This window comes from Hyperolius riggenbachi, chromosome 1 (assembly GCF_040937935.1).
Source record: "Hyperolius riggenbachi isolate aHypRig1 chromosome 1, aHypRig1.pri, whole genome shotgun sequence".
Classification (NCBI taxonomy): Eukaryota; Metazoa; Chordata; class Amphibia; order Anura; family Hyperoliidae; genus Hyperolius; species Hyperolius riggenbachi.
In genome coordinates this window covers 394,829,515-394,844,350 of record NC_090646.1, presented here as the reverse complement: position 1 = coordinate 394,844,350, position 14,836 = coordinate 394,829,515, and the positions used below count along the sequence as shown (strand labels likewise).

General features: G+C 43.5%; 1 protein-coding gene across 16 annotated transcripts in view; it reads left to right on the top strand.

Moving 5' to 3' along the window:
* Positions 1-14,836, top strand: part of LINGO2 (leucine rich repeat and Ig domain containing 2) — a 2,118,418-nt gene that overhangs the window by 1,983,339 nt on the left and 120,243 nt on the right. Inside the window, exon 1 of one of the 16 annotated variants that reach the window (XM_068234668.1) lies at positions 13,090-13,179. The exons of the other annotated variants lie outside the window; for them this stretch is intronic. Coding sequence (XP_068090769.1) covers positions 13,154-13,179 — 26 coding nt within the window. The 5' untranslated portion in view covers positions 13,090-13,153. Of the gene's footprint in view, positions 1-13,089; positions 13,180-14,836 lie in introns of those variants that run through there. 16 annotated transcript variants of the gene reach the window in all.

The following is a 14,836-nucleotide window of genomic DNA, read 5'->3' as shown; positions in this document are numbered from 1 at the left end:
ATCTTCTTCTTTACTGTGGCAATGTAAAAGAGATGGCATGGAAGACCTTTATATGCACTGCCTACAGTCTATATGTGTGTAAACATTTAGCCCAACTTTAATAGATAAAATATTAACTTGACTCAACTTTCCCTGACTCAACCAAGAGGTTGGCAGAGGTGAGGGTTGTCTGTAGGATGTAGACAAAATGGTTTAGATATTCCTATACTCTCCTAGTTTTGGATGTTCTAACAACCATTTCATTTCAGTGGAAGCTTTTAACCTCACATTAGCCTGGTTTCACATGAAAGTCTGATCTCAAACGTATTGCTGCTATAATGGCTTATCCTATCTTATTGTTGATGTTATAAGTATATAAGAAAGACACTTCTTTCTTTGCAAAAGTAAATACCCCCCCCCCCCCAAACTGATCTTTAAATGTGGATTTTAGATAGAATGCAACACATGGTTCACTAGAGGCTACAGCTGTTTCATAACCCTAAGGAAATAGGAAGCAGTACTGTAGGTCCTTAAAAAGCCCTTGTTGCATTAAGGCTGATGGAAGCCATTGCTTACCTTCCCAGCAAGGGTGTGGATTAATATCATTCCTTTATTTTCAAGCCATTAGCCTGGATATATAGAGGCTTTTTGAGGTCACATATAGTAGAATGCAGTAAATTATTCAGAATAGACACTTTACATTAATTGTCCCGGTTTTAGCATCAAAAACACTTCCTGTAGCTATATATTACTGTATATTGGAATGTTGCCCCACCTTCACAGTGATGTTTAGCCTAGGCTGTTTATTATGCAGCATTCTTCTCCCAAGACACATTGGGAGACTAGGAGTTGTTTCTGTTTTCTGCTGGAACATGCAACAAACAAACATTTTGCATTGATGCTCCTTGCCAGTAGCTGTGATAAATGTAAAGGGGGCCTGAGCATTCCAAAAAAATGAAACTGGTACTTACCTGGGGCTTCCTCCAGCCCACCGTAGGCCGCAAGGTCCTCCAGCATCCTCCTTGCTCCTCTGCCGGTCCCGCTAGTGGCTCCTTTACCGGCGACTTTCGGGCTGAAGGTCAGCCGTATACTTCCCGAACAGTCATCGCAACGGCTGGCATAACAGTCCTGCGCATGTGCAGTTCAGAGTTAGAAAATCGCACATGCACAGGATTGTCACGTGGGCCGGCGGGATGACATGTAGTGGCCGGCTTGATGACGCGGAGCGTGCCCATTCAGGAAGTATACGGCAGACCTTCAGCCTGAAAGTCGCCAGTAACAGAGCTGCCAGCGGGAGAGGAGCCAGGAGGACGCCAGGGGACCTAACAGCCTATGGTGGGCTGAAGGAAGTCCCAGATAAGTGCCAATTTCATTTTTTGGACTGTTCAGGATCCCTTTAAGAATGTAAATCAGGTAGTGGATTTTTTTTTTTTTTTACAATAAGCAAACACTGACTAAATATTTTATAAATAAATCTTAAAAGAAATAACTAATTTTATGAATTATGCTATTTATCCAGTAAATTTCCTCTGTGAGGACTGTATCCTGGAATAGAATCCCACCACTATGCTACACTGTTTTAACAAGATGCAGTAGTGAATCATTGTGTACATAGCATGGAAGCTAACAGGGCCGGGCCGAGGCATAGGCTGGAGTGCCACCCTTAAAAACAAATGGACCCCTCAGAACCCAGCCGCCTGCTTCAATCAATATTTGTTGTTCTTTGTTTAGGACTTGGAAATTTGATCTCCTCATTATTCTGTAGGAGATGTTTTCTGTGTCATACTTGTGTCTGACGTATACCTGTTGATCTAATTAGTAGAATACACTCCATTTGGAAAATCATTCAGAAAAGTATTTTGTTAAGGAAGGTGGATGCGCTCGTAAAGAAAACGAATCAATGTTTCAGTTGTATTGTTTGAAATGAGTCATTGGGATAAGTTCCATTGTTAAAAACAGTAGTTATCTACAATATTCTTTTCCCTGAAAAGTTCTTTTAGGTCATGGCACATTAGCTTGATGAGTACAGGCAGTGCTATTCTATACAAAGCCTTGCAGAGACTTGAGCTGACTGCAAGGCTACCACTTTAATCAAGAAAAAAGGTTTTGTTTTACTTCTGTGTTGTATAAAATTCACATAAGATTCAATATTGTCATATAATTTGAATGATCATGTATCAACCTATGTGTGGAAGATGTACTGTGCAATCATTTTATATCAAATCTTTGGATTATTTTCTCTTATCAGTTGGGGTTTGATTGTTTGATTACTGGTCTGTTTCACACCAAAAAGCTCTACTGATTTTAGAAGGATTATATAGCAATTTGTGAAAGATAATTTAAAGAGATGTTCACAGTGCTTTTGCACTCTACAGTATATATGTTACAGACAAGAGCGTAGCTAGCGGGGAGCAGCACCTGTGACTCAGGGAGGAGGGGGGGGGGGTCAGAGGTGTGGGGAGGCCCCAACTACTAACCAAACTCTGACACTCCAGATCAGGTGGTTTTGTGGCTACACATGTTATGGGTGTGACACTTGTTTTATGAGCCTTGTAAGATGGGCCCCAAGGCTGTGAGGATCACCAAGAGGAGGCAGAGGAAGGGTTGTAAACATTGAGGGGCCCCATCTAAGTTTTGCTGGGGGCCCCATGAATTGTAGTTACACCCTTGAAATCGCTCCATAAATTCTACCTGCAACACTTTTGCAATTTTAATAAAAAACATATTCTATCTGATGTGAAAAGGAATGTGCCATGGATGGCGGTGGCAGGAATTACTTACCTTCAGGGGTCTGCTCCCTAGCGCCCCATCTTTATGCTGGCATCCATTTTTTTCCAGGCAGATGTGCAGGTGCTGCAGATTAAAGCTCCAAGCGGTGTCACGTGTTCCCAACCACCACAATACATGCTGGGAGATGTAGTCTTCCAATGGGAATACATCTCCCTGTCTGCATTGTGGTGGCTGGAAGCTTACCACACTGCCATGGGCACTTTCAGCTTGCAACTGGGGGTCTCCTTGGAGAAGATGGATGCCAGCATAAAGGCATGGGGCTAGGGAGCAGAAGGTAAGTAAAGCCTGCCCGCTGGTTCCTTTTATGAATCTCTCTTAGAAGGTTTATTTCCAGTGCTGCTCGGATACCTCCAATCACGGATTCGACTATTCGGCCATGATTGAAAAAAAATCTGGAAGGTACGTGATTCGAATCAGGATTTGAAACAGACTTACGAATTAGACTCTGATTTTTTCTGTGAATGACGCAATCATGGAAATTCACGGCCGTGATCACGGAAAAACGTTTAAGCTATTATTAAACACTTTGTCCTCCTTGACGTATAAAAACGTCAAGGAGGACAGGCGCGCTCCCGCGGCCGATCGCGCACGTGCACGCGCACTCCCGGCCGTGGATTCGGTAGCCACGGAATCAATGTATCGGGCTATGGAGCCCGATCACTGATTCCTCTCCCCCGCTGAAAAAGCGACAGCTTCTCTCGGAAGCTTCGCTCTTTCTGAAGCTGTGTCCCTCTAAGCGTACATTGTACGCTTAGAGTAACGTCATGCAAACAAACTCGAGATTGCCATCTTGTGGCCAAAAAGTAAAACTACAAGTGAATGCAAAAAAACATTACAATACACCAATATTTCCCCAAATAAAACACTTTTATATCCCACCCTCCCAAAAATGCCCACATAAAATGTTTAATAAAAAAAAAAAAACATTACTATAAAAAAAAACCACATAAATATTTACCTAAGGGTCTAAACTTTTTAAATATCTATGTAAAGATGAAATATTTCTCTCTATTTTTTTTTTATAAGCTTGTAAATAGTGATGTATGCAAAACGGAAAAAATGCTCTTTTATTTCCAAATAAAATATTGTCGCGATACATTGTGATAGGGACATAATTTAAATGGTGAAATAACCGTGACAAATGGGCAATAACAATACGTGGGTTTTAATTATGGAGGCATGTATTATTTTAAAACTATAATGGCCGAAAACTGACAAATAATGAATTTTTTCATTTTTTTTCTTATTCTTCCTGTTAAAATGCATTTACAGTAAAGTGGCTCTTAGCAAAATGTACCCCCCCCCCCCCCCCAAAGAAAGCCTAATTGGTGGCGGAAAAAACAAGATATAGATCAGTTCATTGTGATAAGTAGTGATAAAGTTATAGGCTAATGAATGGGAGGTGAACATTGCTCGGATGCATAAGCTGAAAACGACTGAGATGTTAAGTGGTTAAAGCCCCAATACATGCTACAATCCCCCAAATTGCATGGATTATAAAGGTGATAAAAAAGAAATTTTAGTTTTTGAGAAAATGGATTTTAAAGTTAAATCAACACTTTAAATGCGGCTATTAATTGTTAATAAGTGGTTTTAAACAGTGAAATACACTTTAAGCAATCACAGATGTGAAGGTGAGTCCCAATGCACCTAGCAGGTGGATGTCCGTGGGTGGATGTCACAGCAAGTGTGGGGCTGACTTAAGTAATCACTCACTTTCTAGCTAGCTGAATACAAGTATCAGATACAGTATAAGGGCAATGTGTAAGGACTAAAAATGCTCTTGCTGATGTACAATATGGCCTGGAGATGATCCTCTCAGTGCCACAGAGTCTAGCAAGGATAGAGCTCTGGAAATGGCCCCCACTTTATATACAGGCGGGGAGGGCAGAGCCTCCCCTCCTATGATTGGTTGCTATGGCCTGGCTGGGGGCCACTGATTGGCCCAGGGAAGTCAATTCTGCCAATTTCCGCTAATCATGACCTAATCTTGGATTTCCACCGCAATCACGGCCGCAACTGAATTCCGAATACTTGCAATCACAGAATTACCGTGGCCGGTTTCCGTGATCAAGAATCGATCACGAATTCGGATTCGGCAGTCGAATAGTGGAAAAATGCTAGTGAATCACGGCTATTCTGTGATCACTGAAATTATCCGAGCACCACTGTTTATTTCATACTAGCTGATTGCCCAGCGTTGTCCGGGTATATATTTGGCTGGTGTTGGCTCTTTTTTTTCTAACCCTAACACACAATTACTCATTTCCTCAATGACCAAGTTTGTGAGCTTTGTGGTATTTGGCATCAATAATTTGCATTGAAATGCATTGAAGCGAATCTGATTGGAAGTTTGTGGCTCCACCACCTTTTCTGAATTTGAACCCCAGTCACCCAATGACCAACTGTGCCAGGTTTGAGGTTTGTGCCATTAACAGTGCAAAAATGGCAGAAATTAAATACTCCTCTTGAAAATCAATAGGTCAATTTTGATTGGGTTGTGTAGGCTCCACCCACTTTTCTCAATATTAGTCCCAGTCACCCAGTGACCAATTGTGCAAAGTTTGAGAACCCTACCATAAACAGTGTAAGAATGGCTGCAGTTTACATTTCCCCAGTGAAATTTGTATTTGTCTCTGCCCACGTTTTGGTTATGGGGATAAAAAGTATCCTATATGCTATTCCAGGTAATGTACTATGTGTGTGCCAAATTGCATTCAAATCTGTTCAGCCATTGGTGCATGATTGAGTAACAAACACCAAACATCTAAACTTTCACATTTATAATATTAGTGAGATATGTTAATAAATATTTTGACAAATAAGAACATGGATTACGTTAAAGCAGCACCGTAGTGACCCAATGGGCTGTGTAAGTAATGTATTGACCCAATGGGCTGTGTAAGTAATGTACTGACCCAATGGGCTGTGTAAGTTATGTACCTGCCCTGACCGTGCTTGGCAGACCAGGCATCCATGGTCAGATGGACCCTTGACCCAACGCTGTGTGCCAGAGATGACACCACTTACCTCTCAACTTCATGGTACAGTTTGGGTATCGCCTTTTTGGAGAAATAATTGCGGCCTGGTATCTTCCACTGCGGTTGTCCAATGGCCACAAATTTTCAGAAGGCCTCAGAGTCCACCAGCTGGTATGGTAACAGCTGGCGGGATAACAGTTCCGCCAAGCCAGCTGTCAGACGACCGGGCAAGGGGGTGACTGGCAGACATTGGCTTCTTCCGCTCAAAGATTGCCCTCACGGACACCTGGCTGCTGCTGTGGGCAGAGGAGCAGGAACTGCTCAAGGTGAGACACGGAGTGGAGGAGGTTTGGCTGTGATTGTGAAGGTGCAAGGGAGAAAGCGGCTGAAGAAGATGCTGCACCTGAAGGAGGAAGAGGAGAAGGAGGGTGGCTTTTCTTTTGTGTGCTGCTTTTGTTCAGGTGCTCTTGCCATTGCAGTCTGTGCTTTTTCTCCATGTGCCTTCAAACAAACAAACAAACAAACACAGAACATTTATATCGCGCTTTTCTCCTGGCGGACTCAAAGCGCCAGAGCTGCAGCCACTAGGACGCGCTCTATAGGCAGTAGCAGTGTTAGGGAGACTTGCCCAAGGTTTCCTACTGAATAGGTGCTGGCTTACTGAACAGGCAGAGCCGAGATTCGAACCCAGGTCTCCTGTGTCAGAGGCAGAGCCCTTAACCATTACACTATCCAGCCACCTTCGTAAGGCACTTGTCCCTACGTGAGTGTTGGCCTTTCCACGGCTCAATTTTTGGAGGCAGAGACAACAGATGGCATTGCTCCGATCTGAGGCAGACACATTAAAAAATGTCCAAACCGCTGAGCCCCCCTGGGGTGATGGCACTATGGTGGCATCAGCAGCTGACGTTGAAGGGCATGTTGGCTGGCTGTACATAGGTGGCGATACATGGCGCCGGACACTGCCACCAGCTGTTTCTGATGATGGGCTTCCCCTGCTTCTTTCAGCAATTCGTCTCCTCCTAATCCTCTCTGACTCCCCCTCTGAACTGTCCCCGTGTTCATCTCCTCTATTGGGAACATCCTGCCCAGCTTCACTTGCCTCAGACACCTCCAAAACTGCAACAACAGCAGGTGCACACATGTTACATCCATAGTGTCGCCGCCTAACTCAGACATATGAGGTGGTGTAACTTGCTTAGCCTACATCTGGTTGTAACAATAATGGCTGTGAATCAGTTAATTCCCCACCAATTGTCTTGTCTCTCTTGTCTTGTCTTGTCTGTCTTGTCTGGTCAATTAACTCCTGCGAAGTGTCAAATGCAATGGATGTGGTGCTTGTAGTAGCGCTGGTGGCTGTGGAAGATGAGGTGTTCTGTATTAAATCGTCAACCATGTCCTGACAATCTTGGGAGTTTATGGGACATGCCTTCTTCTGAGAACTATACTTTGGTCGAGGCCCGCATGAAATTACATCAACACGACCTCGCACAGACCTGTCGGGTGGCCTTCCTCTAGGTTTGCCTCTACCCCTGCCTGTTTTGTCCGTTGTGTCGATATCGGGGGGATGAAGTGAAAGGTATGCACTGACTTGACTAATACAATGTGCAGTCACACAGGTGCAGTTAACAGTTATGCACGGAGTGGTATATCACATTGCGTGCACTCACGTAGGTAGGTGGGTGCACTGAACACAACATGTAGGTATATGCAGTGATGAGGTGGGTGCACTGAACAAAACAGGTAGGTATATGCAGTGATGGGTATTACAATGTGCACCTGTCACACACAGACAGGTAGCGGACGCCGGACAGGCACAATGACAATGCGTGCGCTCAACTCACGTAGGTAGGTGGGTGCACTGTGAACAACAGGTAGGTATATGCAGTGATGGGTATTACAATGTGCACCTGTCACACACAGACAGGTAGCGAACAGGCACAGTGACACTGCGTGCGCTCAACTCACGTAGGTAGGTGGGTGCACTGTGAACAACAGGTAGGTAGGTATATGCAGTACTGGGTATTACAATGTGCACCTGTCACACACAGACAGATAGCGGACAGGCACCGTGACACTGCGTGCGCTCAGCTCACATAGGTAGGTGGGTGCACTGTAAACAACAGGTAGGTAGGTATATGCAGTGATGGGTATTACAATGTGCAGCTGCCTGTCACACACACAGGTAGTCACTGAATGTGCTGGGCCTGGCAGTGGCACACACAGTATGAATTAGCAAGGCTGTCTATGCAACACAAGTGTCAGTGGGACACACACAGAAAAAAAATAGATCACAAGAACAAGATTAGCTCTCAAAATAGCTGTTGTTGGGTGCTATTTTGGCAATAAGAATCAGCAAGGAGCAAGCTAAGAAGCCTACAAAAGCCTATCTAATCTTTCCCTATGAGAGAGTCTGCAGCAGCAGCAGAAGCTGTCCCTTCTCTATTTGCTGCAGGCACACAAGTGAGTAAAATGGCCAGCGGTGCCTGCCTTTTATAAGGGGGAAAGTGGCTCCAGGAGGGAGTGTAGCCTGATTGGCTATAATGTGCCTGCTGACTGTGATGTAGAGGGTCAAAGTCGACCCTAATGGTGCATTATGGGGGCGAACCTAACTTCTGGAAAAGTTTGCGGTTCTCCTCAATCGCGAACCACCGGAAGTTCGCTGGGAACCGTTCGCCCGTGAACTGTTTGGACCATCTCTAGCAAATACTGACTACATAATTTATAAAGTAATATTGTAAAACAATAAGCAACTTCATCCATTATATTATTTTTAGGACAGTTCATCTTTAAATACTTTTTAGAAGTTAAAAGTAAACAATGAAATCTATTTAGGATCTGCTATGAGGTTCCACGTGTTATGCAATCGTTATTTACATTACAGACCTGCAAGCATTTTATCACTCAATAACATTTAAACTAATTAAAATATTAATCTGAAGATACACCTTTCAAGCTGTCATAGTAGATTTAACTAGCTGTTATCGTATTAGTGGTGAGTGGGAAACTAATGTTCCGTTGCTTAATATAGTGAGATTTAAATATACAGAATGCATGCATTGTTTGTTTATCCTTCTGATTCTTGGAACTTGCGCATAGGTCAGGCTGACAGATAAATCAGAATTAGTTCAAATACATATACCAATCAACTATTATTTGGCTGTTACTTAATACTTTCATATAGTAGATGAGATAATTCTACAAGTCCTGCATTCTGCATTGACAGCTGTAAATTGTCCAAGGACTCTGACAACATGACTCAATTTTCATTCAAAGACAATGGATGTTACATTCCATAACCATAAAGCAGTCACTCAATGTGTGAACATTCTGTGCACAAATGATAGACCATGACTTGTTACTTGGTAAATGGACAGAAGGTCACCGATGCTGAGTGCTGTCAGCTTATTTTGTTATGTTCCACTTGAAATATGTAGCTTTCTATTCAACCTATCTTTCATTATTGATATAGTTTGCTGCTTCCACTGTATTAATGTTCTTGTACTCTGACTCTAAGGACAAATGCAGGCATGTGCGAATGTGCACACAAACACACATACAAACACACACACACATACACACAAACACACACATATAAACACACATACAAACACACACACACACACACACAAACACACATACAAACACACACACACACACACACAAACACACACACACACACACACACACAAGAACACAAACACACACACATACAAACACACACACACAAACACACACAACACACACTAACACACAAACACAAACAAACAAACACACACAAAATACACACACAGGAATGCACACACACAACCAAACATACACACAAACGCACACATAAACACACATACATTCTCACGAACACACACACACACACACACACACACACACACACACACACACACACACACACACACACACACACACACACACACACACACACATTGTATATTTACAAATACTGACCATGAAACCTTTCAATGTTGTCATCCTAATCAAACCAAACATTGTATTAATTTATCAAAGCTATAAAATGATTACATACATGGTGTTGGTGTTATGTGGGATCTGCATTTGGAAACCCAATGTCTCCTGCACACCGCACTTCTGCACTGGAAGCAGTGGACAGGGTCTCTCGGAGGTCACTCTTTTGCGGTTCACACTATGCTTCTCCATGTGACTCCATTGCTTTCTCCTTCTGGCTTTGCAGGATGATGCATCAGAGTCACGTAAAGTGTGGCATGAGTGACCTTTTTAGGGTAAAGATGCTATATAAGAAGAGGAGTACTGTATGGTGGGGGTACTATAATGAGCAATAGAATGTGTGCTTTACTGCACACCTGAAGTGAGAGGCATATGGTGGCTGCGATATTTATTTCCTTTTAAACAATACCATTTTGCTGGCAACCCTGCTGATCTCTTTGGCTGCAGTAGTGTCTGAATCACACACCTGAAACAAGCATGTGGCTAATCCAGTCAGAGCACCTGATCTACATGCTTGTTCAGGTTGTATGGCTAAAACTAAAAGTATTAGAAACAGAGGATCAGCAGGATAGCCAGGCAATGTGCATTGTTTAAAAGGAAATAAATATGTCAGTGTCCATATTCCTCTTACCTCGGGTGCCCTTTAATCTTCGCAGTAGTTGAATCTGCCTGACACTTAATTTGCTTATCACTGCCTTTCAACACAATCTTGGAACATGTCTCCCGAGAACAACAAAAAAGAAAAGAGAAAAAGCAGGAAAAAAAAAATCTTTCAACTAAGGGTGCATTTACACTATGCACGTTGCATCACGCTACGTTGCTGCATGAGAACGCACTGCCCATACAGTTACATAAACATGTTTATGCCTCTGCGTTGTAATAGACCTCATTTCCAATCATACTTTCCCCATTGTACTTCTGGACTATGTGTGCGATAATGAGCAAGTTACCGTAGCAAGTCTTCATGCCATGAGAAGTAACATGCACGTTATCATGCATAGAGTGCGTGTTGTGTTTTGCCCATGTTGTAGCACAGGCAGGGCCACTTCTAGACTTTTTTCTGCCTGAGGCAAGCTTGTGAGGATGCTCCCTGATTTTGAATGATCGTACAGCATCCGACAATTTACTCTGCTTCAATTAATGTTCTCACATGACATGCTGCACAATAGCACATTAGCTGGCTGTGAGTCTGTGAGTCTCGCTTCTCCTTCTTCTCTGACTGCGTGCTGTTAGTGTAAACACACAGTACAAACATGCCGCCCCTGTAATCTCTGCGCCTGATGCAAATGTTTCAACGTGCTTCATGTGAGAACCGGCCCTGGGCACAGGTGTTATGCAGTGTTTACACTGTAAACTTAGATAGTTCTTCTGAGCACTGGCGTAACAATAGGGGATGCGACCCCTGCCATCGCGGGGGCAGGAGGGGTCGCAGCATAAGAGGAGAGTGTGGCAGATCGGTGGGGAGGGTGGAAATCCCCCCCCCCTCACCTTGGGCTCTCCTCTCAGCGCTCCCCCTCCTGCAATCATTGGTGGCAGCGGCAGCAGCAGCGGCGGCGGCATGCTGAACACATTACCTCCTTCTCGCTGGAGGTCTTCCGATCTCTAAGAGCAACTTCCTGTGTAAACAGGAAGTTGTGCTTAGAGAACGGAAGACCTCGGGCAAGAAGGAGGTAATGTGTTCAGCTTCAGCCTGCCGCCGCTGCTGCTGCCACCAATGATTACAGGAGGGGGAGCACTGAGAGGAGAGCCCGAGGTGAGGGAGGGGGGGGGAAATTTCCCCCCTCCCCACCGTTCCCTCCCTACCAATCTGCCACACTCTCTTCTTATGCTGCAACCCCTCCTGCCCCCCAAAACTCCCTGAGCGGGCTCTGGGGGGGGGGGGGGGCGGATTTTTTTTTTTTTTTGCAGGGGGGCCCGGGAATTTCTAGGTACGCCCCTGCTTCTGAGTTTAAAGTAATGTATACAATAGAGTATTACATTATTACACATAGAGTATGTAATCCATGGCAGAAAAGAGCACACAACCGTTTTTTACGTGTTCCTACCTTATGTAAATATATAAAGTCACCTGTTTTGCTTTACATTTATGAGATGCGTGAAGAAAGGGTTAATCACATGCTTCTGATATGATAAAGGAGACGCATTTGTAAGTAAGATTTTACATAAGTGTGCATACATCAATGCAGTTATAAATCACTGTTCATGATATAACACAAAGATATTTAATTTACCCAGTGGCAATAAATCGTGCAAAGGCAACCGAAAACTATCAAAAAAAGCAACCAACGTGCTAAAGCAAAGCTGTTATTTCTAATTAGCTGGGCTACTGTATGCTTACTACAGCTTATTATAACAAACCACAGTTACAGTATTAGAGTGTTTAGACTGAAACTGGCTTTTTAGCAAATGTATGATATATACTACGTTTGGTGGAGACCAGAGACGAAATGATGATGAGTGGAGAGCTTGAAGGATCTTGTAGGTGATTCATTGTTTAGTGGGAATCCAATTAAGGGATTTGAGAAGGGTGTTAAGGCAGCCATACACTGGTCGATGTGCCATCAGATCGACCAGCTGACAGATCCCTATCTGATCGAATCTGATCAGAGAGGGATCGTATGGCTGCCTTTCCTGCAAACAGATTGTGAATCGATTTCAGCCTGAAACCGATCACAATCTGTTGTGGTGGTGCTACCGCCGCTCCCCCCGCCGGTATACATTACCTGAGGCTGGCTCCCGGGCGTGATGTCCCCGTCATGTGGCACCTCCGGCTCCGGCATCCGCATAGAACTTAAGCTATCACACCAGTGACAGCGGAAGTTCAAATAGAGCGCCCTCTAGTTGTACTTCCGCTGTCACTGGCATGACAGCGGAAGTTATGCGAGGATGCCGGAGGCGCCATGACAGGAGCAGTGACGGACGGGATGCCCGGGAGCCAGCCTCAGGTAATGTATACCTGATCGGATCGGCCGCCGCTAGCGACGCGCTCCCTACCCGCGGGCGATCGAGGGTAATTTCCCGCACGGCGCGATCGACGGACCGATCCGATTTCGGGAGGAAATCGGATCGGCGGGTGCGTGTTGCGCGAACGATTGGCAGCAGATTCGATCCCAGTGATCGAATCTGCTGTCGAAACTGCCGCAAATCGGGCCAGTGTATGGCCACCTTTAGTGTGTACTGTTTTTAGATGAAAGGGAACTAATTAGAGCTGCAAAATATCATGAAGGAGAAATATGAGACAACCAGCTAGTAGATTACTGTCAGAGTCCAATCAGCCTGCTGCATTAGCATGCATGGTAGATGTGTTAGTGGTGCCTAGAGAAAGAGCACATTTAGTAAGGTTTTTCTGTGGAGGAGCTGTAGGTATCTGCTTCCAACTAGCATGAAAAAGAAGCTTAAGAGAAGAAAAAAAGAACACAGTGATGTGCATCTGTCACATTGAGTGCTGGTAAGTGGAAGAGTGCTTGCTCCTCATTCCTACTCCTGTTTCAGCCTTGGTCGGGCTTTGGGGAAAAAGAGACAATAGAAATTGTCTGGCTTTCTTTAATCGATAATAATTATAGCTCTGAGCATCTGCAAAAGTCATGGTTTATTTTTGTGTAATGTAAAATTAGTAATGGGATGGTTGTCTTTTCTCAGAGGAAAGATTGTTGAAACCAGGCTTATGTATTTTTGGATACGCTATTGTCTTCTTATGACCTTAACCAACCCCAGTCATTGCAAGCATTATGGCAAGCAACCTTACCATCAAAAAATAAATAAATAAAACATGCGCTGTGTAAGGTTACTTTTTGTAGCATCTTACATCAGTTGCTTGATTCGTAGTGACACATTTGAGGTAGTCCTGTCACTTGGATAAGGTAGAAAGGGTTAAATATTATGACAGCATAAAAAGTTTTACAGTATTTCAGTTTATGTCTCTTCTGTATTCATAAAACCTCTGTTGTGCAGTCAGCAGAGCATTTCAACTCTGTAAACAAAGACGTGATCAGAGCAACTGCTTAATGCTAGGTACACACGATACAATTTTCTGAGAGATTTACTATTTCCAACAGGTCCAATCTGATTTTCCAATCGATTTTCCAATTGATTTTCCATATAAGTGAATGGAAAGATCAATCGGAAATCAGATTGTACCTGTTGGAAATAGTCGATGTGACAGTAAATCTGTCAGAAAATTGTATCGTGTGTTCTGTTTAATTCTTTTGCGAATGAGGAAAAAAATAAAAAGTGGTTTATGCATAAACTATTAAACATCCTTCTAAAATAGTGTAAAAAGTTTTTTTTTTAAATGAATGGTTTCATCAATACAACATGTAATGTAAACAGTGACGGATGACGGACTGGGAGGCTAATCCATTTGTTAGGGGTGTTTTTTTTTTACTTTCATTTCACAACCATAACTCCTGCCTACCTAGTTTTCAGTAGTATAATCCACTTCTGGCAGGAATCACCGTTATAGCTGTAACAGCTGAGCCCTGCTGAGCTCCTCAGCATGTCTTTATATTATTGCTAGGCAACCAAACGGTCTGTACAGAGAGTCGTTTGTGCAAATTGAATCGAATCTTGAATCGGACATGTCAGATTGAATCAAATCGAATCAATGAATCGATCAAATTGAATCAAATCTGACAAAGAATCATATGGTGTAGATGGGACTGATTCTGGCTGATTCTCCCAGCAGCTTATGACTCTTTGCACAAACGACTCTCTGCACAGACCGTCTGGTTGCCTAGCAATAATGTAAACACATGCTGAGGAGCTCAGCGGAGTTCAGCTGTTACAGCTATAACGGTGATTCCTGCCAGGAGTGGATTATACCACTGAAAACTAGGTAGGCAGGAGTTATGGTTGTGAAATGAAAGTAAAAAAAAACACCCCTAACAAATGGATTAGCCTCCCAGTCCGCCATCCATCACTGTTTACATTACATGTTGACTATAATCAGAGAAAAAGCATGTGTGCATCAACCAAGTGAACCTGACAAATCTGGCTTTGCAAATTTGGCCTATTGGCTAATCACGAGACATTGCTCATGCAAATAAAGCATTTGCTTTCGCATGCCTAAATATGCAGGGTCAAAACCAAAAACCGCAAAACAATCG